General features: G+C 39.5%; 1 protein-coding gene across 4 annotated transcripts in view; it reads right to left on the bottom strand.

The window, feature by feature from the left end:
* Positions 1-25,972, bottom strand: part of LOC308366720 (GTPase IMAP family member 8-like) — a 97,402-nt gene extending 71,430 nt beyond the window's left edge. The window contains exons 1-5 of one of the 4 annotated variants that reach the window (XM_080840455.1): positions 25,837-25,972; positions 22,856-23,426; positions 20,886-21,456; positions 18,916-19,486; positions 14,731-14,781 (exon numbers count right to left, since the gene is read on the bottom strand). In XM_080840455.1, the coding sequence (XP_080696581.1) occupies positions 14,731-14,781; positions 18,916-19,468 (604 nt within the window). In that variant the 5' untranslated portion in view covers positions 19,469-19,486; positions 20,886-21,456; positions 22,856-23,426; positions 25,837-25,972. Of the gene's footprint in view, positions 1-14,730; positions 14,782-18,915; positions 19,582-20,885; positions 21,552-22,855; positions 23,427-24,955; positions 25,078-25,836 lie in introns of those variants that run through there. The other 3 variants (XM_080840454.1, XM_080840456.1, XM_080840457.1) reach the window with 3 other exon arrangements.
* Positions 25,973-26,186: the final 214 nt, after the last annotated feature.

The following is a 26,186-nucleotide window of genomic DNA, read 5'->3' as shown; positions in this document are numbered from 1 at the left end:
GTCTTGAAATTGGGCTGGCCATGACAGGGTCCTGATCTGGTGATACTCCATCCACACCTTTACTGGCCTGGCTGTGTGGCATGGAGCATTGCCCTGCTGGAAAAAACACTTCTCAGAGTTGGGGAACATTGTCAGAGCAAAAGGAAGCAAGTTTTTCTTCCGGGACAACGTTGTACTTTGCCTGGCTGAGGTTTGTAAAAGACCATAAGGATTGAACCAAAGCCGACTGGAGGGTCTCCTAGTTCGTCTTCTCTGATGAGTCCAATTTTCAGCTTTGCCCAACACATGGTCGTCTGATGGTTAGACGGAGACCTGGAGAGGCCTACAAGCCACAGAGTCTTGCACCTACTCTGAAATTGGACTCATCAGAGAAGACGAACTAGGAGACCCTCCAGTCGGCTTTGGTTCAATCCTTATGGTCTTTTACAAACCTCAGCCAGGCAAAGTACAACGTTGTCCCGGAAGAAAAACTTGCTTCCTTTTGCTCTGACAATGTTCCCCAACTCTGAGAAGTGTTTTTTCCAGCAGGGCAATGCTCCATGCCACACAGCCAGGCCAGTAAAGGAGGCCAGTTTAAGAATCCAGAGAGAACGGTGGTCATGTGACCAACAGTTTGAGATGGTCAGGTTAAGGAGCAACACAGTTTTTCAAATATATAAACCCAATAGAGTATCTTAAATCACCATTCAATTGGCAGCTTGCACATTGATTACTGGTTGTCTTCATATCAGCATTCTTTACACACACATAGGTATGGTACATACAGTTGACAGCGGCTAGCTTGTGATAAACTCATGTTAAAGGCACCCAGTGCAACTTTCGAGGCTTAAAAATAAACATTCAATTTCTAGTCTTTTTTACACTTAGTAAGTTTCAATAACTCCATACCATTACATACCGACATTCAAGCAGCAAAGATAAGACGTCGTTGTGTGGTGAGAACTGATAGAAAATCGATAACAACAACAGTCGCCGCCATTTTCTTTGTTTTTTGTAACCTACAATAAATAAAGCAGGATTCCAGTCAATGGAAAAATGGCCTCTCCCCACCGGCGATTGTTGTTGTTTACGATTTTCTATCAGTTCTCACCACACAACGACGTCTCATCTTTGCTCCTTGAATGTCGATATGTAATGGTATGGAGTTATTGAAACTTACTACGTGTAAAAAAGACTAGAAATTAAATGTTTATTTTTCATTGAATGTTTATATAAAGTTGCACTGGGTGCCTTTAAGCGGTCTAAACCATCTGGAGCACAGGGACGAGAACAAAGAAAGGAAGAAGAGGAAAAGAAAGCCAAGTGTAGGGGTAAGTCTTTCATCCCAGCCATTAAGGTGTCAAACGAAATAAATGTGGGATTGTGCATCACCTAATATTGGACGTTTCATTGCTGTCATTTAGGCTAGCTGTAGCTAGCTAGCAACTGTTACTTTGCAAATCTGCTACGTAGGCTATTACTAGGAAACGTAACTTCACTGATAACCTACATGGATGTAAATGTAAAAAGACCAGTATCTGGATAACGTATACTAGTTATGAAAAGTACAGTTGCTGTACATTCATCATAAATGGCATAAATTCTGTTTAGTGAACTCACAACTAGCAGGTGCATACACACACATTAACCATTTGGGGATAGTGGTGGTGATCACCCTTCTGTACAGTTCCTCCCCAGGAATATACTAAAATGTGTTTTTTGTTTTGTTTTGTTGTTATTTTTGTTTTAAATTGGCCAGATGCACTCAGGCAATTTTTGCAGAGCTTGAACTTTGTTATTAGCCTACACAATAGTCCTATTGTTGCTGTTTTTGTTATTGTTATTATTATGAGCAATTATTACTTTCATAATCACATCATAATAATACTTCTAATTGTAATCAGAAGTCTAGTATTATTAAGCCTTGTAGCAGTGGTGGCAATAACTGTAATTTATCTACTACAAGTTACATGGTCAGATAAAATGTATTTGTACAATGCAACTATGTGGTATAGGATGATAGAAAATACAATTGCATGGATGAACTCTGTGTTTAAATTAGTGCTGTCAGTTAAAAGCGTTATTAACGGCGTTAACGCGAATCCATTTTAACGCCGCCATTTTTTTTTACCGCGAGAGTAACGTTTTCTTTTTTTTTTAAGGCCTCGCAAACTGTGTAGTACGCTAACGTTACGGTTTGAGTGAATGGTGAGCGTGATACGGCGAAATGGATGATAAAAAGCTTCTGAAAGGAACGTTTTTACTTTTAAAAGTTGTGTTGTGCAAAAGAAGCAAGCTTCACTGTTGTCTGAAAATGTCAACAGGCAGCTGGCTGAAAGCAAAGAAGTAGTAGGTGTACCTTTTATTGGCAACCTAACTGTTACATTTCATTTTTTCTGAAATAAGAGGCCTGACTGCTATGTTATGCAAACTTGAAAAGAAGAAAATATTAAGCCATGGTTTACCTGCACTATAGGCTGAGTCCTTGTTTATCTGAAATGCGCACTTTATAATTTTATTTTGTACTGCCCTGTTTGGCAATGTCGTTTTTCAATAAAATAAAACATTTGCATAAAAAACTTTTCCATATTGTTAAGAGAATTGCAATAAAAAAAAAATTATGAAGGGACATTTAGAATAGATAAACTTGCAATTAATTCTGAGTTATCTATGACATAAATGAGATTAATTGCAATTAAATATTTTAATCGTTTGACCGCACTAGTTTAAATGCAGGAGAAGGGACATCCAGTAGTACTCAAGGGGCCAGTAACACACAGGCCAGGAACACAGTTTGCTTGTTTGCTTAACGAAGTTCAACCACATTCATGATAATTTCACTTATTATATTAAATACCACTTGTCTGGCTATACAATATTCTTGAATACAGGTGAAAGGACATCCAGGACCACATCAAGCACTCAGGGCACCAGTGAAACTACACTGCTGCCTGCAGACACCTCACCCTCTGCAATTCCTGATATCCAGGAAGAACCTAAAGATCTTGCTGACTGGCCAGCCCTCTGCGATGCGGTAAGGACAGAGTAAGTTTGCAGAGGACCATACCAGACCAGTCAAGACTTTACATTTCCAAAAAGAGATGATGGGAGAAGCTGCCACCACAACCACTTCTGCAGGAAATTAGTAAATGGGTAGAGAATCAAGATAAGCTGGCTTGTATATTCAAGGAAAAATAATACCCAGAAAGAACTGTTCATCTTCTATTATTTGAGAAGGGGATATAACTACTCAGCACTTTAATCTTTTAATTTTGTAGTGGTACATACAGTATCCATAAAAGCACTTTTGTGTGTAGATGGTATAGAGGGTCATAATTTGCTTAAATGTCCTTACAGGTGGTAAAGAGTGTTTTGCATGTAATCCTAACTTTTGAGTTTGTAATACATTATTTAAAATAATAAAAAATAAGTTTTGAAACTGAAACTGTGTTTGTTGTCCATGCACCATTTATTGTTGAACTGCAATGTAGAATTACAGTATAAGTGGGTGAAAAAACTGCTATGCAAAGTAAAGCAGTTAAGTTAATATATGGCTTTTCAGTGATGTGGGCCGGGGGGGGGGGCAAAACTCAATCTCGCCTAGGGCAACCAAAGGGCTAGAGCCGGCCCAAATAGGTTCTATTCATGCGCGCAACCAGGTTTGTGAAGGATTGCACAATCTGAGCTGAGGCACAGGACATGCAAAACAGGAAAAGTCCCCTGACCGCACATCCCTGCTGAGTGACTGATTGCAGCCCAAACCCTTTTCCTCTCTTTTATCTTGAGCACAATGGAGTTCAGCTCACACGCATGTGTGTGTGTGTGTGTGTGTGTGCATGTGTGTGTGTGTGTCTGTATGTGTACAAATGAGTCATCAAGAGGACATAGCTGACCAGTGGACAGTGACACACACACACACACACACACACACAAGGCACAATCAGCACCACCGCCCTGGTCTGAATGGACTGACATGAATTTTCCTTACAGCTTCAACAGACGGATGTACAGCTGGGATCACATGAAGGTTGACTCATTGTGTGTGCACATGGTCCATCAAAACGGGAGGAACCGTTTCCGATCGTTCTAATTCAGGCTTCCCATAGAACTATGGGAACAGCTGCATCTGTTAGAACCGTTGATAACACACTGTCCATAAAAATGTATTATATGATTATACATATGCTAAGTGTACCTTTTATTTTATGGGTTTCATGATATTGAAAATATATTTCAAGTCCCATTATAACTATAAGTTATATTATAAGTGGATCTTATGATGTTGATTACGAATGTTTTTAAGAACATGTAGATCCCCTACACTAGGTATGGGTGGTTAGCATTACCCCTACACTAGGTATGGGTGGTTAGCATTACCCCTACACTAGGTATGGGTGGTTAGCATTACCCCTACACTAGGTATGGTTGGTTAGGAATAGGATACAAGTCTAGAAATGCACCCACTCATAGAGGGACCTTCAATATTTGAAAGGAAAACATTTACTTTGAAACAGTGATGTGCGGTGAGGTTCGTGGCTGGTTAGGCACTGCCTTTTTCAGGGTCAGATGTACAAATACATAAACCCACTAGAGCAGGGGTACTCAATTAAAAACCCAAAAGGTCCACTGGCCAAATTTCCATTCATTTCAGGGTCTAGAACAGTGACGGTCAAACTCAAACTATGCACAAAAGGTGATGTGGTCTGGCCTTATTTATGTGAAAGGTGACACTTTTTTGTGGTTTAAACTTGGGCATAAAAGGTGTTAAGGCCAGGCGGAGGCACTGATGTAAGTGTTCATTAGTGAGTGTTCTGTATTTGTTTTTCACCATATTCATGGTTGAAAAGGCAGACTCACAATATGTTGAGGTATGCACGCTCTTGTTGTGTGGCTGATATAACTATTAAACTGCATGTTGCTTGGTATGATTGCAGATGGTTAATTTTTCTGCCCCTTACCTCAGAGTTCTGCCTGTATTTCTGTTCGAAGTGTGCATCATATACATATAAATATTCATTCATGTCTATGGTGTGCATGTGTCAGCCTATTGGGCCTGTATAGTTTTAGTGGTTATGCAAATATGGTTTGCTGTGACTTTTTGATTGCTGTGACTTTGATTTGCTGTGATCTCTTATGTTCACTATTCACTGGTTATAGGCTACTGCTGTGATCCTCCGATTATGTTCACTGTGTGAATTGCATGGCATTGCATATAACACTATTGCTCACAGACTCTCCATTGGCATAATTACTCCATTGTTTTCACCTGGACTACCACTTAACCTATGAACGCAAGGCCGAAGGATTGGTCTCAGCATTGGTAGGGACATTCCCCGGCAATAAGGTAATGAGGCATTGTTATTAGTGTGCTTGCCCGAAGGGAAGCACAGTATTGTTATCGTCAAGTTTTCTTTAATTAGTGTGCTTGCCCGAAGGGAAGCACAGTATTGTTATCGTCAAGTTTTCTTTATTTATTTATTCTCCCCGTTTTTCTTGCAGCTAACTCCTCCTCGCCCGTTTGAGCTAGAGACGCCATTCAAACACCAAAATGTCCGGCCCGATCCGGTGCAGGTTGCTATGACTTTTCGTGGCGATACTCTTTGCCACTCCTTTTTTATCCCTCTTTTTCATCCCCTTTTTCTCTCATTGACTAACATGGGGAAGGTTGAGCCATTGTGACGTCACGCACTCTAGCCAACTGACATTAGATCAGTTGACATAGGAGAAGCTCTCTTAAATGCCAGAAGTGGTTAGATAGAGAGTGCAAAATATTAAAACGAATGTAGTGGCAACAGTTTCAGGTACAGTTTATACACCCGCTCTAACAGTGTTAACCAGTATGTGAGTAACGTGGGTTTTATTAAGGCATAGCGTGTGTAATGTGTATAGTAACGCGACCTATTATCCCGCGGGCCACCAAAAAATCCGCTTAACACATATGTTTTTATCAATATAAATACGGTTTAATGAGTCAACCTTACATATTTCAGAAGTGACAGGTGTGTAGACAATGCACGAAGTCTTGTTTGACTCTCAGCAGGAACATTTCTGACCGTATTTTCCAATTTGTTTTGTACAGTCGCGAAATGGCAACAAAGTTGGCGACGACCTATTATCCCGCATTGATGTAAAATGCCGTTGGGAATCAAGCTCAACAAGAAAAAGAATTTACACCGAACGTCGCGAAATCATAATTCTACTATTTGTATCAGGCTGGTTTGTACACGCAGTATTACAACACTTTCTTATACACTTCAATACGCTGTATATGTGCCATTTTTGCTACAAAGCTAATTTAAATACCCTTTTTGGGCAGGGACTTAAGTTTTCCGAAATCCGCGATGCTGGATGACACAAAAATCAATATTAAGTAACGTGTAACAGCGCTTGCGGGATAATAGGTCGTGCGGGATAATAGGTCGGGCTACGATATTCATTCCGTTTGTTAACCTTTCCGGCTGTCTGTATACCAGCAGCAGAGCGGAGCATTTCACTCCCCTGCAATCTCGGAATGAAATAGCTACACAATACACACGCTATGCTTTAATAAAATTCACGTTTTACGAGACACCAACAGAGGCACAACCGACAAGTCTTACCATTGAAGATCTTTGACGTTCGGTCTGAAACTTCATCCAGCCATCCAGGTTAATCCAAGTTGTTATGGAGAACGACAGTTGCATCAATCATATTTCATTAAAACTTCACACTTCTTACATTGGACATATCCACCAGCCTAATTAGAATCTGCATTGTCTACTGAGCAGAAAATTCTCCATACAGTAGATTTCCCTTCGTTTAGTATCATTTTAAACTTTCCAGATGACTGTATTGCCCTCGCTCGTCAAGTGATACGTGTCCAGAAACAAGGCTCCTTTGACTGGATAGCCAGAGCTAGCATAACTGCCATTGAAATCCAATGGTAATGCTACCTAGCTAGGTATGCTAATTGTCGGTATCCATCGTTAACTCGCTAATCGTTAACCATCATGTCACTGGCTTTAATTTAAGAATGGCATGTTAGTAGTACATTTAGTAGTACATTTAATATCAGTACACTTGATTCATTACTGCTGATGTGTTACTTATATATGTTACTTATTAGCAGCTAGCTACCTAGCTAGCCACTGTGTTCCGATGTGTTTTCAGTTAGCGTTAGCGGCAAGCTAGCTGCTGTAAAAGTTGAGTTGAGCTTCAGTTAAGACGCTGCGTACCGTACTTCATCATCACATTCGATTATTTATTACAAACAAATTCGAATTCAGCTGTAGGCATGAGACCTGTATCTTGGAGACTAATTGCATCCACAATGTAAGTACTGCAAGCTAGACTACTATGCAGTTGACACAACACAGGAGGTCCCTGGGCCTGAGAAGGGAAGGGAATGAGTTTAATGTGGCTATAATATGGAATTTTAAATGTGCCTAAAACTAGACTAAATTGTAATGAGTTTTCGAAAACTAGACTGAAACTAAGAAGGATAACTATGACTAAATGTGACTAAAACTAATATGCATTTTTGTCTTAAGACTGAATCTAAAAATAGCTGCCAAAATGAACACTGAGATAGGGGACCCCTTAATCTGCAATTCATGGTTGCTAGCTCTAATCAGATGTACTACCTAGGCTTATAAGAGAAGACTAACTTTGTATGGCAACGAACACCAATAACTAGAACTAATTTGACAGACTATAAACCAATGTGATACACGTGCTCTCTATCTATACAGTAAAAGTGTTGCTTACGTTTGATACTACACCTACAGACTAACTCTAACTGCATTAAGTCTAACATATAGGCCTATCTTACAATAAACTTTAAGTAAAGCTGGCTATGTAACCGCATTCATTCTAATATTGTTGCAGAGATGTTTCCTTTTACCAAGATAGCAATTTCAACAATTCACTTAGCTCAGTAAGTCAGTATAACGAAACTCTGAGATACCCTCATATGTCTAAACGTCAGTGGAGCCAAAATATAATGGTTGAGCTTGGTTGCTTGCTAAAATATATTGGAAGAAGGCCCCACTACACTGATTGAGTAGATGTAAATACATGTTAATTCATAGGCACTTGTTCTCTCTGTCACAGAGCAAGCACACTCTCGCAGTTCGTTCACGAAACGCATTCTAGTTATTTATTCTCCCCGTTTTTCTTGCAGCTAACTACTCCTCGCTCGTTTGAGCTAGAGACGCCATTCAAACACCAAAACGTCCGGCCCGATCCGGTGCAGGTTGCTATGACTTTTCGTGGCGATACTCTTTGCCACTCCTTTTTTATCCCTCTTTTTCATCACCTTTTTCTCTCATTGACTAACATGGGGAAGGTTGAGCCATTGTGACGTCACCCGCTCTATCTGTCGCTCTCCATTTAACTGTAGGAATATTAAGAGACACCTTGGGCTCTACAGTGCGAGTATTTCACTCGCATAAATAGGTACGTGCAAACTTGAAAAATAATTTACAAGCACAGTGTGCGAGTGACAGACAGTTGTCAATACGGCGCCAAAAAGTGAAGCATTCCATTGATTTCACATGGAAACAAGTGACAGGGTCGCGACTCCAGGGTTTTCGACGGGACCAACAGCAGCAGCAGCATAATCATCATCTGGATTTACTGACATTTTCGGTATATATAAACACATAATATCAATTGGTAACTGGTGTGTTGTATCCTGTTTATGTCTGATACTTTATAAACATTTATGTTTTACGTTAACTTATTACACTAGGCAGCAGTATTGTGAAGTAGAGCTAGAAATGGCTTTGCTAGCTCCCATATTGTAGCTTACACCAGCAACTGCTCAATTTAGGACAGAAAGGAGTTTGGTAAATTAGCTTGTAACTGTCAATGATAACTAGTTATTAGAATATATTAGCCAACGTTAAGTTGACTTCAAAGGGGCAGTCGAGTGTTTAGGTTGTGTCAGCTAATAATTTTTGATTGAAGCTTCACGTTAGCCTCGGTAAACGTTTAGCTAGCTAACGTTAGCTAACTATGAGGTAGCATATCCCAAGTTATACTAGCTTGATAGCTAGCTAGTAAACTCATTGCAGTATGGGCTAAAGGACAGGGCTAGCTAATCATTTTCGATTGAAGCTTCACGTTAGCCTCGGTAAACGTTTAGCTAGCTAACGTTAGCTAACAATGAGGTAGCATATCCCAACTTATACTAGCTTTTGATAGCTAGCTAGTAAACTCATTGCAGTATGTTTCCTTTTACCAAGATAACAATTTCGGACAGGCTACGCACAACATTAATCAAGCAAAAAATAAATGAATATGTGACTGGTTTGAATAGCCTTGTTTATTTGGGCAATTGTTATTATAATCATTGACACCACTTTCAACTGTCAAAACTATCCGTCTAGCTAAATCTGTTGGTAATGAGATTTCACAGCATTTCATATGGAGGATATGTGGTTGATTTAATCTAGACGTGATATTCTCATATATTTGAATGACAATTCTGTTAATCAAGTATTGCCTTAAATTATTATTTACATTGATTTAATTGGAATTCAGCTGATCTGTATCTTGGAGACTAATTGCATCCACAATTTAAGTACTGCAAGCTAGACTACTATGCAGTAGACACAACACAGGAGGTCCCTGGGCCTGAGAAGGGAAGGGAAGGAGTTTAATGTGGCTATAATATGGGATTTTAAATGTGCCTAAAACTAGACTAAATTGTAATGAGTTTTCGAAAACTAGACTGAAACTAAAAAGGATAACTATGACTAAATGTGACTTAAACTAATATGCATTTTTGTCTTAAGACTGAATCTAAAAATAGCTGCTAAAATGAACACTGAGATAGGGGACCCCTTAATCTGCAATTCATGGTTGCTAGCTCTAATCAGATGTACTACCTAGGCTTATAAGAGAAGACTAACTTTTTATGCCAACAAACACCAATAACTAGAACTAATTTGACAGACTATAAACCAATGTGATACACGTGCTCTCTATCTATACAGTAAAAGTGTTGCTTACGTTTGATACTAGACCTACAGTCTAACTCTAACTGCATTAAGTCTAACATATAGGCCTATCTTACAATAAACTTTAAGTAAAGCTGGCTATGTAACCGCATTCATTCCAATATTGTTGCAGAGATGTTTCCTTTTACCAAGATAGCAATTTCAACAATTCACTTAGCTCAGTAAGTCAGTATAACGAAACTCTGAGATACCCTCATATGTCTAAACGTCAGTGGAGCCAAAATATAATGGTTGAGCTTGGTTGCTTGCTAAAATATATTGGAAGAAGGCCCCACTACACTGATTGAGCAGATGTAAATACATGTTAATTCATAGGCACTTGTTCTCTCTGTCACAGAGCAAGCACACTCTCGCAGTTCGTTCACGAAACGCATTCTAGTTAGTGTGCTTGCCCGAAGGGAAGCACAGTATTGTTATCGTCAAGTTTTCTTTATTTATTCTCCCCGTTTTTCTTGCAGCTAACTACTCCTCGCCCGATTGAGCTAGAGACGCCATTCAAACACCAAAACGTCCGGCCCGATCCGGTGCAGGTTGCTATGACTTTTCGTGGCGGTACTCCTTGTCACTCCTTTTTTATCCCTCTTTTTTCATCACCTTTTTCCCCCATAGACTTGCATGGCAGAGCGCTCTGCCATGATGACATCATAATAGGGTCATTAAACTGGCTTGCAGCTGTGCTTCACTGACACCTGCGCCAAATTCAAGGAACCTCGTCTCTCAGTCCCTCTCAATTCAACTTTGAAAAAGAATAAGAGTAACTACAGTTTCTAACCTAGCTACCGTATTTCCACTTCGTTAAGGTGAGTTGAATGGCAGCATTTTCAGTGTACTGACTGAAATTTTAATGGAAACTGATGGTGTTAGCCGTAGCAGCTAACGTCTCCCATCCATGGGAGTATCCACTGGCAGTTTCAGCTAGCCGTAACAGGGGATACTTTTCCTTAATTCAAGTTTTGAAGTAAACCTTTGAAGTAATTCATGAATTTAGTTGTGTGGATTGATATAGTGGGTTAAGGCTTGTATTCCTACAACGGTAACGTTAGCTATCCTAGCTGTGTTAAGCAGCTGTAATACCTATACGTTGTAGATATGCAAAAGTAGCTTATACTGAAAGAATGGTTACCTTGTTAGCTCACCAGTTTATTTTGTTGCTAATGTGGTTGGAGAGGACCGATAGCGTGAGTTAACATTAACCCGTGTCCTGGGAGTAATGATTCATGAGAGACCTTGAACCATTAGGGTACCTGAAAAACGTTTGAGGATGTACCTGGACACAGCGTAGCTATTGTAGTGTGCTCAGTTTTCGAAAACTAGACTGAAACTAAGAAGGATAATTATGACTAAATGTGACTAAAACTAATATGCATTTTTGTCTTAAGACTGAATCTAAAATAGCTGCCAAAATGAACACTGATAGGGGACCCCTTAATCTGCAGTTCATGGTTGCTAGCTCTAATCAGATGTACTAACTAGGCTTATAAGAGAAGACTAACTTTTTATGCCAACGAACACACTAAACCATTTCACAATAAACAAGCAAACATGGGAGAAAAACAGAGCAAGCACACTCTCGCAGTTCGTTCACGAAACGCATTCTAGTTTAATCTGCTTTCTTTTCCTGTTTGCTGAGGCATACCACCTGTTTTTGTACTGATAATCATACATACCGATACCGTTCTTCTTTCAAGAACATGTTCTGAGAACACTTCTGTAGCGAAATGACATCCTGGGAAAATAACGCCCTATGTCTGCTCATTAGTGTGCTTGCCCGAAGGGAAGCACACTATTGTTCTTCGTTTTTTACTATTTTTTTTATTCTAGTAGTTTTTCTTGCAGCTAACTACTCCTCGCCCGATTGAGCTAGAGACGCCATTCAAACACCAAAACGTCCGGCCCGATCCGGTGCAGGTTGCTATGACTTTTCGTGGCGGTACTCCTTGCCACTCCTTTTTTATTCCTCTTTTTCCATCACCTTTTTTCTCCATAGACTTGCATGGCAGAACTTTGAGGCATTATGACATCATAATAGGCTCATTAAACTGGCTTGCACCTGTGATTCACTGACAACTCTCACTGACACCAGCGCACGGTTCCTCTTCTCTCTCTGTCCCTCTCCATTCAGCTGTATAACTAGGAATATTAAGAGACACCTTCCATACCAGGGCTCTACTCACTCATGCATACTCACTCATGTTTACTCACTCGTGCATACTCACTCATGCATACTCACTCGTGCATACTCACTCATGCATACTTACTCATGCATACTCACTCATGTTTACTCACTCATGTTTACTCACTCATGCGTATTTACTCATGCGTACTCACTCATGCATACTCACTCATGCATACTCACTCATGTTTACTCACTCGTGCATACTCACTCATGTTTACTCACTCATGCATACTCACTCATGCATACTCACTCATGCATACTCACTCATGCATACTCACTCATGCATACTCACTCGTGCATACTCACTCATGTTTATTCACTCATGCATACTCACTCATGCATACTCATTTGTGCATGCTCATCCAGCAGGGAGAGCTGGAGAGCTGACACCTGCCCCAATTCCAAGGCACTTGTTCTCTCGGTCATGGCCGCAACAGAGCAAGCACACTCTCGCAGTTCGTTCACGAAACGCATTCTAGTTAAACATGTTCTTTCTGTACTCATAAAAGCTGGCTAGGCCCAGTTCATCTTTTGGAGTTTGTTCATGATATTTAGTTCTGACACTCTCCCTCTTTTGCAAAAGATAAAACACTGGAATTCTGATTGCTGGTCTCTGTCTCATTAATATTAACGTCTTAATATAAGTTCTGGTCTCTGTCTCATTAATATTTACGTCTTAAAAGCACTAGAGTCAAAAATATCAATCCTGAGACCAAACTAAATACTACTATGAGGCTTTATTATTTTGCTGGCGAATTTAGAAGCTTACCGTGTCAGACTACTTCCAGCTCTCTTTCTACAAGTCACTATTCAAGTGTTTCTGACTCTGTCACTTCAGCTAATGAAATGACAGTATCTTGTCTCGAAGAGTCGAGGACACATTTTGAAAACTTGGGTAATTTATTGTTTACTATTATTGGCGACGAATATAGTAAAGATAATAATACGAATGAGTTTGCAAATACATTGTGCAAAATATTTTTTTCTAACAGGCAATTAAAATTAACAAAATATTGGTGGGGACAATTGTGTCTATCCCAAACTTTGGTCGTGACTAGTCCCTATGGACCATATGCAAACCTACGCCCTTGGGATAGATAAACTAAATCTCTGCAGTTTTATGTTATGCAATTTATGTATTCTATCTTTGCACTCCATCCCTGTCTTTATCTTTATATTTGTATGTTAACTTTATTTATGTTTATGCACTTTATCCCAGTTTGTATGTTGATGTTTCATGTTTAATGTTCATTCCATGTCTATTTGTATGTGGATCACTGTGTATGTCATTTCTCCACGTAATTTCGTTGCTGTTAAGCAGTTTGAGCTGCAATGTTTTGTATGAAAGGTGTTATACAGATAAAGTTTATTATTATTATTATATAATCATTGAGGCAATAATCATTTGAGAAAACAGATCAATGACTGGACCGTAATCAATCAGAATCAGGAGCAGCTTTATTAGACAAATATGCAATTACATATACATAGACTGAGTGAGACACTACCAGGGACGTGCAGTCAGAGGAGAGCCTCACCTGTCATTTTGAAAAGTAAAAAAAGATATATATAGAGTATATGACATTCCTGTTAGATGAGCTACTATCAATCAAGTGCTGAAATAATGATTTCCATCTGAACTCACAGACACGTTAACAACATGACTGATCATATATCCTCTGTTATTTACACTCATGCTCCCAGCAGTTGCTCTGCTGTTTCAGTTCTTTATCTTTGTGTCTGGAAAAATCTTATAAATGTCAGTTTCTGTGACGAACTGTGATCAGGACTGCTGCTCTCATAGGATTATTTATCTTTTCTGCTGCACCTGCTGCTGCTCCACCTACTGCTAGATCTAATGCTGCACCTATTGGTCCTCCAATGAAAGCTAGCAGTGTTGTCACTACAGCTATTACATTTTTTTTATCAGAAATATCTTAAATTTTTCCCATGCTCCTTTCTTAACAAGTGAAATGTCAGTTGGTGAATCCAACATGTTTATTTCTCTAGTGAATATCGCAGCCATCTTGAACATTTTAGAGGTGCAGTGTTCTCCTCCGTTAGCTGCTACCATCTCATCTATTTTATTCAGGAACTCTCTAACCTGCTGTCTGTTTCCTCTCTGAGTGTTGTCAAACACACTGTATCTCCCACCACACATGGAGACCAGTTCCACATAACTGTTGGACTGGATCATCTGATCAATGGAGCGACCTCTCAGCCCGTCTGCACCAGTAAAAAGCACCATGGAGTACTTAGAAGCATCATCGCCGAACAGTGTGGGCAGTATATCAAAGAGTTTTTCGTCGACTACAGAAACTCTGTCTAATTTGACCACAAAAACAAAGGCATGAGGTCCTGGATTGGCCTCTACTAAAGTCTTCATGATCTCTAAGTACAGCTGTTGAGGAGTCAGGACTGCATCAGTGAATCCAGGAGTGTCGACCACAGTGACCTGACGACCCTCCACTGTGGCTGATGCAGAGACACATTTAGTACGGTGTCCATTAAAGCCACAGCCTGATTCAAACTCATCTGATCCCAGGATGGTGTTTCCTGATGAACTTTTACCTTTTCCAGGTAGGCCAAGAAGAACAATCCTCCTCTCTTTCAGTTCGACAGCTGGAAGACAGAGCACATACAAACAAAAAAATGTATTGAATTTCTATTTAATTACTGTCTTTCACCCAAATTAAAAGATTCTGTTACTGAAATTGAGGCAAATTGAGGCAAATTGAGGCAAACTCATCTGATCCCAGGATGGTGTTTCCTGATGAACTTTTACCTTTTCCAGGTAGGCCAAGAAGAACAATCCTCCTCTCTTTCAGTTCGACAGCTGGAAGACAGAGCACATACAAACAAAAAAATGTATTGAATTTCTATTTAATTACTGTCTTTCACCCAAATTAAAGATTCTGTTACTGAAATTGAGGCAACACTTTAAAAGTTTTTCTACTGAACCACACAAGTTAAAGAACTGCTGATGAAGCGAATGCTTTCTCTTCCCAATAAAAGCATTTGGTAATGTCACCAGTAGAAAGTATGAAGGAGCATCAGCAGCAGTAAGTTATATATGACTGAAAACGATCAGGAAACTATTTCTGAATCTACACAGGACGCAGAGGTGAAACTAAACTCTAAACCACAGCGATTCAGTAGAAGCTACAGGCAGAGAGACTTTACAGTCCGCTTTGGGACATATACTAACCTGTGCTGCTGTGCTCCTGCTCAATATCTGTCCCCAGGTCTAAACTGTGTAATCTCTCCACTGAAGTTGCACATTTCAGTCTCCGGGTGAGGTTTCGGCTCCTACAACCCCCTGATTAACAAATGACAACTATTCATATGATAAGGAGATGGTAATTCAGTGCTCACTATTGGGTTATGATGTGTCAAGAAAACCTGTAGGGGGTAGAGGGCCACAAAGATATTCCAGGCACAGTGGTCTAGGTTAGTGTTTCTCAAACTTTTTAAGACCAAGGACCACTTAGCCGATAAAAAAACAACTTGCGGACCATCTAACTAAATAGTTTATCCATGGAACAACAGGCCTCCTACCCAGACCTGGCGCCAGACAGTCGTTAGCGGCACATGATTTTCGCGAGTGAGCTTTCCTTTTTTACGTACCGGTGGGCTAGTTATAAATATGACAATGATAATCATCATCTGGAACCCTGTGCCATGCGTGACTTGGTTATGTTACAAACTTTAGTTTGCTCACAACCTCATACTTCCATCACACACTCAGACACGCCAATGTATCACACAACAAGACCAATAAACGCATACCGACCACGGACTTCAGTAATTCACTTCCAACAGTAGGCTAGCCGCCTGGCATTAATATATCCATCCTAGAAGTCAACTTTTCATAATTAAGAGTTGTCATTATTGAACCTCAAACAACACAGAATATAGTAATCATTTTGCTGTCTCTGCAGCGGGAGGAAAAAAACGCTGTTTGAATGCATGATGTCCAATGCGGCTGAACCATCTCGCCGTTGCACCTTCTCCTTGTCTATGTCAGAGGCTTTCTCATTTAATTTTCTTTTCATTGTCCCTGTCTTAAGCACCAATCCACGACCTTGTTAATAGATTAGGCAACTCTTTAAAAGATTAGGCTACTACTGACTGTGTTGTCCTCGTTCTGAGTTGTATGTTAGAAATGTCGCAATCATTTTTTTCTTCTTTTACTCTCATTTTATTATTGCTGAGGTGTTCTAGAATATAATAATAAATGCCACTTCTGCCTCATGGTTTTTAGTTAGGTGAAATATACAAAAATATCAGGCATGGCAGACTACCTAACAGAGAAAAAAACTAGGCCTTGGTGTTGGAATTCCTTGATAGATTTTGAACAATGCTTTGGATCGTTGCCCTGCTGAAACAACCAACCCCGGCATAACTTCAGTTTCCTGTCTGAGTCTTGAACATTGTTCCCAAGAATCTGCTGATACTGGGTGAAATCCATGCGACCCTCAACTAACGATACAATTTCCATTACCTATGCTAGCCACACAGCCCCATCGCATGACGGACCCTCCACCAAATTTACAGTTCTTTTTCCATGATGCAAACGCTTATGGTTGTGATCAAATAACTCTCTTAGTTTCATCTGTCCACAGCACTATATTCCAAAATGATTCTGACTTGTTCAGATGAAATTTTGCATACTTCAAGCCAACCTCTGCTTTTTATGCATTACCCTTCCATTGGGCTGTCCTTGGAGCTCTTTAAAGGTGACCTGTATTTTGTCTGTGACATGTCTAACCTTTCTTCATCTTAGCCTTTCAGATTTATATCACACCTTTCCTTCACAAGGACTGTTCCTGTGGCTTTCAATTTTCTTACTAAATTTCTGACAGTGGAGATAGACACCTCAAACCTTTTTGATAACTTTTTCTCTGAATTGACGATATCATCTTAATTTTTAGGGCATTACAGTAATTTTTGAGGTTCCCATGTTGCTACTCTCCAACAGGGAATGAAGGAAAAGCACATCTAGCAATTAGCTATGTTTAATGAGCTTTTTCATGATTTGTTAGCTTATTTGCAGTTTAAGGTTAACCAGCTGATGAAAATAATTTTGTGTTTCAATCAGTCAGCATTAAGAGACATCAGGAATTCAAATCAACACACTAAAAAGGGTGCCCACATTTTTGCACAGCCTATTTTTCACATTCAATATAAATTCAAATTCACTTCTTGACTTATTCTGCAAAACTACATTCATTACTACATCATCAGAATAGTTCACATTCAATATTTTTTCAAACAACGTAATACTGAAACATCCCATCATCGAGCTTTCTCTAGAAAAGGAAGGACATATTGCTATGATGTTTTCTTATATTTGGGTGGTGTTACGGCCACATGTGTGTCCTGTGTTCTCTGTACTACCTTCCCTCTCTTCTGATTGTTGTCTGAGTTTTGCACCAAAGTCAGTTCAGCTCACTCTGGCTTCACTGAGTCCACCATCAGCTGGCCTGATAATAACTGGGATCATGAAACTTGTTATCAGCTGGTTCACAAATATCTCAAACTCTCTTACTCAGAATCTAAATTCTTTGGTCATTTTAAATCACTCAAATCATCTGCATCTGTGCTTCCCTGGTATTTTGCTCTAAAAATGTCTAATCTCTACTACATAACTGTTATGTATTGGTAGTACTGAAGAGGTTTGTAATAATAACTCAATAGTACTGTAACTTGTACATAACCTGTACAGCAGCACATGCACATGCAAATTCACTTCTTGACTTATTCTGCAAAACTACATTCATTACTACATCATCAGAATAGTTCACATTCAATATTATTTCAAACAACGTAATACTGCTACATTAAGAATTTTTGTCTGAAAAACATCCCATCATCGAGCTTTCTCTAGAAAAGGAAGGACATATTGCTATGATGTTTTCTTATATTTGGGTGGTGTTACGGCCACATGTGTGTCCTGTGTTCTCTGTACTACCTTCCCTCTCCCTCTAAGGTTGTGCTACACTTGATTGCCAGGTGATTAATAAACAGCAGTTAAAATCCTCAGGAAAACAGGCTTCTAGCTTGGGGACAGCTTGTCTTGCTGCCTCTCACCATGGGATTTGTTTCTGTTTTCTTTTGACATTGTGTCTTTTGTAGTCTTGATTTAGAGTATTGGGTGCTGGTATGTCTTTATGGTAAAAATCTATTTTATTGAATGATGTTGTAGAGGTGTAGTTGTAGTTCATTTGGATCAGTGGTGGATTGTTGTTTGCCCCATTGGGCTGCCAAAGGGCGGGGCATAACAGAGGTGATTGGGATTAATATATTTACTTACTTACCCAATTTCTTTTGATATTTGAATGTTACAGCATAGTTTTAAGGATGGCCTTTTGGCCTCCAGAGTGGAGCAACACAGTTTTCTGACCGGGTTGTGGGTCATTTTGGAATTAGTGGATTTTTTTTTTTTTATAACTTTGGATTGGAATACCTAAAGCAGCATGAAGTGTTAAAATGTGTTTGTGTACCACTTTTATTTTTGTACTAGGTGAAAGTGTTTTTTTTTTTTTTTTAATTTAATTTACAAGAGGAGTTGGTGTGAACTGTATGGATATAGAGTTAGGAACAAGACTAAAAGCTTGCACTGTGCGCCAGGTATAAGATGCTACACAGTTTAAAGACTGTAAATCTTGTTATTTAGAGCAGTAGCTGGATGGAATCATTCATTAGGACATGAAGTAAGTCTATATGTTAATCTAAAACTATGTAACACAATACCTGGAGGACAAGGCAGGAGGAACCCAGTCTTCTGCAGCAGTGTTCTAACTTGTTCCTGATCTTTGCTTTTATTGTAGAAGAGGTGATATCCAACTGGAAAATGTTTCACAACATCTAGAAATAAACCATCATTAAAGATAAAATCATGCAGTGTACGGTTTTTCAAGCTGTCTCCACATGTGAAAAGCAGGTAACTTTTTTTCAAGCCCTGAGGACCTAGGACTCTGATCGCTGCCTCCACAGCTTTCTGCTCCTCTGGTGTGAACCGCCCGATCCTGACCACCACCAGGAACAGATGAGGTCTGGAGGAGTGCAGAAGCTCATCACAGCAGGTTTTAATTGTATCCTCTGCATCATCTTCTAATATCCCTGGAGTGTCAATCACTCTGATCCGTTTCCCAAACACTTCACCCGTTTCTTCAGTGATGAGTTTCGTCACTGGTTTGAAGGATAACTTTGACACGAATGCGTCTCGTCCTAAAATGGTATTTGCTGAAGCACTTTTACCAGCTCCTGAGTTTCCGAGGAGGAGGATGGAGAGATCTGGATCCATTTCTGGGAAACTGTAAACCTGCAGGAGTCAACAGAGTAGATGACAGTCAATGTTGAAAAGTTTGATTAGATTTCTGATTGTTGTCTGAGTTTTGCACCAAAGTCAGTTCAGCTCACTCTGGCTTCACTGAGTCCACCATCAGCTGGCCTGATAATAACTGGGATCATGAAACTTGTTATCAGCTGGTTCACAAATATCTCAAACTCTCTTACTCAGAATCTAAATTCTTTGGTCATTTTAAATCACTCAAATCATCTGCATCTGTGCTTCCCTGGTATTTTGCTCTAAAAATGTCTAATCTCTACTACATAACTGTTATGTATTGGTAGTACTGAAGAGGTTTGTAATAATAACTCAATAGTACTGTAACTTGTACATAACCTGTACAGCAGCACATGCACATGCAAATTCACTTCTTGACTTATTCTGCAAAACTACATTCATTACTACATCATCAGAATAGTTCACATTCAATATTATTTCAAACAACGTAATACTGCTACATTAAGAATTTTTGTCTGAAAAACATCCCATCATCGAGCTTTCTCTAGAAAAGGAAGGACATATTGCTATGATGTTTTCTTATATTTGGGTGGTGTTACGGCCACATGTGTGTCCTGTGTTCTCTGTACTACCTTCCCTCTCCCTCTAAGGTTGTGCTACACTTGATTGCCAGGTGATTAATAAACAGCAGTTAAAATCCTCAGGAAAACAGGCTTCTAGCTTGGGGACAGCTTGTCTTGCTGCCTCTCACCATGGGATTTGTTTCTGTTTTCTTTTGACATTGTGTCTTTTGTAGTCTTGATTTAGAGTATTGGGTGCTGGTATGTCTTTATGGTAAAAATCTATTTTATTGAATGATGTTGTAGAGGTGTAGTTGTAGTTCATTTGGATCAGTGGTGGATTGTTGTTTGCCCCATTGGGCTGCCAAAGGGCGGGGCATAACAGAGGTGATTGGGATTAATATATTTACTTACTTACCCAATTTCTTTTGATATTTGAATGTTACAGCATAGTTTTAAGGATGGCCTTTTGGCCTCCAGAGTGGAGCAACACAGTTTTCTGACCGGGTTGTGGGTCATTTTGGAATTAGTGGATTTTTTTTTTTTTATAACTTTGGATTGGAATACCTAAAGCAGCATGAAGTGTTAAAATGTGTTTGTGTACCACTTTTATTTTTGTACTAGGTGAAAGTGTTTTTTTTTTTTTTTTAATTTAATTTACAAGAGGAGTTGGTGTGAACTGTATGGATATAGAGTTAGGAACAAGACTAAAAGCTTGCACTGTGCGCCAGGTATAAGATGCTACACAGTTTAAAGACTGTAAATCTTGTTATTTAGAGCAGTAGCTGGATGGAATCATTCATTAGGACATGAAGTAAGTCTATATGTTAATCTAAAACTATGTAACACAATACCTGGAGGACAAGGCAGGAGGAACCCAGTCTTCTGCAGCAGTGTTCTAACTTGTTCCTGATCTTTGCTTTTATTGTAGAAGAGGTGATATCCAACTGGAAAATGTTTCACAACATCTAGAAATAAACCATCATTAAAGATAAAATCATGCAGTGTACGGTTTTTCAAGCTGTCTCCACATGTGAAAAGCAGGTAACTTTTTTTCAAGCCCTGAGGACCTAGGACTCTGATCGCTGCCTCCACAGCTTTCTGCTCCTCTGGTGTGAACCGCCCGATCCTGACCACCACCAGGAACAGATGAGGTCTGGAGGAGTGCAGAAGCTCATCACAGCAGGTTTTAATTGTATCCTCTGCATCATCTTCTAATATCCCTGGAGTGTCAATCACTCTGATCCGTTTCCCAAACACTTCACCCGTTTCTTCAGTGATGAGTTTCGTCACTGGTTTGAAGGATAACTTTGACACGAATGCGTCTCGTCCTAAAATGGTATTTGCTGAAGCACTTTTACCAGCTCCTGAGTTTCCGAGGAGGAGGATGGAGAGATCTGGATCCATTTCTGGGAAACTGTAAACCTGCAGGAGTCAACAGAGTAGATGACAGTCAATGTTGAAAAGTTTGATTAGATTTCTGATTGTTGTCTGAGTTTTGCACCAAAGTCAGTTCAGCTCACTCTGGCTTCACTGAGTCCACCATCAGCTGGCCTGATAATAACTGGGATCATGAAACTTGTTATCAGCTGGTTCACAAATATCTCAAACTCTCTTACTCAGAATCTAAATTCTTTGGTCATTTTAAATCACTCAAATCATCTGCATCTGTGCTTCCCTGGTATTTTGCTCTAAAAATGTCTAATCTCTACTACATAACTGTTATGTATTGGTAGTACTGAAGAGGTTTGTAATAATAACTCAATAGTACTGTAACTTGTACATAACCTGTACAGCAGCACATGCACATGCAAATTCACTTCTTGACTTATTCTGCAAAACTACATTCATTACTACATCATCAGAATAGTTCACATTCAATATTATTTCAAACAACGTAATACTGCTACATTAAGAATTTTTGTCTGAAAAACATCCCATCATCGAGCTTTCTCTAGAAAAGGAAGGACATATTGCTATGATGTTTTCTTATATTTGGGTGGTGTTACGGCCACATGTGTGTCCTGTGTTCTCTGTACTACCTTCCCTCTCCCTCTAAGGTTGTGCTACACTTGATTGCCAGGTGATTAATAAACAGCAGTTAAAATCCTCAGGAAAACAGGCTTCTAGCTTGGGGACAGCTTGTCTTGCTGCCTCTCACCATGGGATTTGTTTCTGTTTTCTTTTGACATTGTGTCTTTTGTAGTCTTGATTTAGAGTATTGGGTGCTGGTATGTCTTTATGGTAAAAATCTATTTTATTGAATGATGTTGTAGAGGTGTAGTTGTAGTTCATTTGGATCAGTGGTGGATTGTTGTTTGCCCCATTGGGCTGCCAAAGGGCGGGGCATAACAGAGGTGATTGGGATTAATATATTTACTTACTTACCCAATTTCTTTTGATATTTGAATGTTACAGCATAGTTTTAAGGATGGCCTTTTGGCCTCCAGAGTGGAGCAACACAGTTTTCTGACCGGGTTGTGGGTCATTTTGGAATTAGTGGATTTTTTTTTTTTTATAACTTTGGATTGGAATACCTAAAGCAGCATGAAGTGTTAAAATGTGTTTGTGTACCACTTTTATTTTTGTACTAGGTGAAAGTGTTTTTTTTTTTTTTTTAATTTAATTTACAAGAGGAGTTGGTGTGAACTGTATGGATATAGAGTTAGGAACAAGACTAAAAGCTTGCACTGTGCGCCAGGTATAAGATGCTACACAGTTTAAAGACTGTAAATCTTGTTATTTAGAGCAGTAGCTGGATGGAATCATTCATTAGGACATGAAGTAAGTCTATATGTTAATCTAAAACTATGTAACACAATACCTGGAGGACAAGGCAGGAGGAACCCAGTCTTCTGCAGCAGTGTTCTAACTTGTTCCTGATCTTTGCTTTTATTGTAGAAGAGGTGATATCCAACTGGAAAATGTTTCACAACATCTAGAAATAAACCATCATTAAAGATAAAATCATGCAGTGTACGGTTTTTCAAGCTGTCTCCACATGTGAAAAGCAGGTAACTTTTTTTCAAGCCCTGAGGACCTAGGACTCTGATCGCTGCCTCCACAGCTTTCTGCTCCTCTGGTGTGAACCGCCCGATCCTGACCACCACCAGGAACAGATGAGGTCTGGAGGAGTGCAGAAGCTCATCACAGCAGGTTTTAATTGTATCCTCTGCATCATCTTCTAATATCCCTGGAGTGTCAATCACTCTGATCCGTTTCCCAAACACTTCACCCGTTTCTTCAGTGATGAGTTTCGTCACTGGTTTGAAGGATAACTTTGACACGAATGCGTCTCGTCCTAAAATGGTATTTGCTGAAGCACTTTTACCAGCTCCTGAGTTTCCGAGGAGGAGGATGGAGAGATCTGGATCCATTTCTGGGAAACTGTAAACCTGCAGGAGTCAACAGAGTAGATGACAGTCAATGTTGAAAAGTTTGATTAGATTTCTGATTGTTGTCTGAGTTTTGCACCAAAGTCAGTTCAGCTCACTCTGGCTTCACTGAGTCCACCATCAGCTGGCCTGATAATAACTGGGATCATGAAACTTGTTATCAGCTGGTTCACAAATATCTCAAACTCTCTTACTCAGAATCTAAATTCTTTGGTCATTTTAAATCACTCAAATCATCTGCATCTGTGCTTCCCTGGTATTTTGCTCTAAAAATGTCTAATCTCTACTACATAACTGTTATGTATTGGTAGTACTGAAGAGGTTTGTAATAATAACTCAATAGTACTGTAACTTGTACATAACCCGTACAGCAGCACATGCACATGCAAATTCACTTCTTGACTTATTCTGCAAAACTACATTCATTACTACATCATCAGAATAGTCTGACACCTAGTGGCAGAGAATACAACAATAACACAATTCAGATGAACTTGTTATCTGGTGTTAATGTGGGAGATGTTGGATTTCAGCTGCCCTTCAGGGCTGTGTGTCATATAGCCTACCTCCTTTCCAACTGTATTTTAAGTAAAAGCAGCATTTCATGTTTTATTCTGGAAATCCATGATGGCACAACCTTACATGCTATACAGATAATCTGTTCTTTATCCCGTTCTGTATTGCTGTGTATTGGCTGGAATATAGATGAAGTGATATGAATAAAATGGATTCGTACATAAGAATTCTCATTAAATATACGAAATTGAGTCGTGTCTTTGTTGAGTTTATGAGTGCTACAAATCATGCTATACTTTGAGGAATGACAGTTCAGATGAGATGTTACAATTACATCTCAAGCAGGCTAGATAGGCTATGTGCAGGCTAGACTTTCAACGAACGGTAGTTTTGTGTTAATCAGTCTTGTGTGAATACAAATAATTCAATATAGAAGTAGCGACACGTGTCAAGCCTAATGTAACGGAGTATAAGTGCATTATTTAATTGTAAATGTAATCCAATAAGTACAATTGATTGGAAAAATATTTAAGTACATGAAACCGAGTAAATATTGTGTACTTCCCACCTTTGTATGTAGCCTACCTAGAAACACGAGTTACCGTTCTGCACACAGACGTAGGCTACTGCGTATAGGCTATGTGCTACGTTAAGAAACAAATCCTCCTATTTCAAAGTGGTAACTAGAAAATACAGTAATTTTATGACACAAATTCTTTCTCTGTCCCACCACTCAACGTTTTATTGATCAGATTCACAGACAGCTGCTTCCTCCACAATAATACAGAATTTAATCTAAACTATAACTGCAGAATGCACCAATAAGCACATCCTGAAGAACGCAGTGTAACGAAGAGACAAAAACATGTGAGATAATTAAACACAGCAGTTCAAAGTCGAGAAACCTCAGACCGAGCAGGAACTAAGGCGTAAATGTCTCCACTAATATAAAACAATAAAGGCTTCATCTGCTCAGGTGCATTCATAGTGGAAACAGAAAAAAAAAAACTCACCTAAAAATTGCAATGTGGATAATTGTCTCTCCAGTAACTAGACTTTGTTACAGTGATCTTTTGGTGTGCCCGTGTGTTTAGGTTTCTGTTTAAGGTGTGAGCCAGCCTGGATGCCAGACCGAATTTAACCCGCCCACACAATTTGAGGTTGGGAAGTTCCATCTGGAAAAGCTCCGTTGGGGAGAAATTATCAGAAGGCTGGATTCTGCCGGACCAATCAAATTGTCAGGGCGGGCTTTATACGATGATGGACAAATGATCAACCGTAACGTTATCAACTACATCACCAACGCTTGGGTTGAGTTCGTATTCAACAAACATGGCTGCCGCTGGAAAGCTAACATTTTTGGATTCAAGTCTGTTTTAGAAGACAGTAGCCCCTTATACATGTGTCAATGTGATCCGTTCACATCGCGTCTGTTCCGATAGAAACTCGCCATACGGTTACAATTGCCTCATGTAGCACTGGCCTAGATGTGATCTGATCGTTTTTCCGCCGATGTCTGAGCCTTTCGAGAGAGGTGGTTTACACCGATCGTTCAGCTTAGAAAAGGGCGTGTCAAATAAGGCCGATGTGCCATGGGGGAGGCGGTGACAGGAGGCTAGAAAGTTAGAGGCTAGAAAGTTCTTGCCTGTTCTTGAAAGGAGACTGATAGTAGGCCTACAATTTTTTGTAATAAAACGCAATTTGGTACACCATTTTAATGTAGTAATATAGCCTACTGTTTTTTGCAAAATGAAAGAAAGCATATTAGGAAACGCCGACTCGAGCCTATCAATTCCGAAATTTCACCACATTGTAGGCTATATAGCCTACTGTAACAACCCCAACACCTGCCTGCTTCCCTTGCAAATCAAAGTTTTCCGACTATTTTTCTTACCTTCTTTCTTAGCTGTTGATGTTACTGAGCTAGAAGTTTAACTTGTTCTGAACATCTCGCGCTGCAAATGCCCAATGTCACTTCTGAGTCAAATCACTCCATCATCTCTTTGAAATTCCTTATTCCACGAGTGGTAGGCTACAATGACTGGCTGTTTTAAAATATAACTAATAGCCTAACGAAACAAAATAACCCAGGCAGTTTCATCTACGAGACGTTAAGGCTTCTTCCAATACTGACAGCTGACTCATTGCAGGTTTGCAGCGCTGCAGGGAGACGCCACATTTGAGGGATCGTCACTTAATTTAAACCTTTTTTGCTTCCGTTAGTGTGTGTGTGTGTGTGTGTGT

This window comes from Sprattus sprattus (assembly GCF_963457725.1).
Source record: "Sprattus sprattus genome assembly, chromosome: 6".
NCBI classification, from domain to species: domain Eukaryota; kingdom Metazoa; phylum Chordata; class Actinopteri; order Clupeiformes; family Clupeidae; genus Sprattus; species Sprattus sprattus.
Note: the sequence above shows the minus strand (reverse complement) of the source record. Positions and strands in the feature narration are given on the sequence as shown.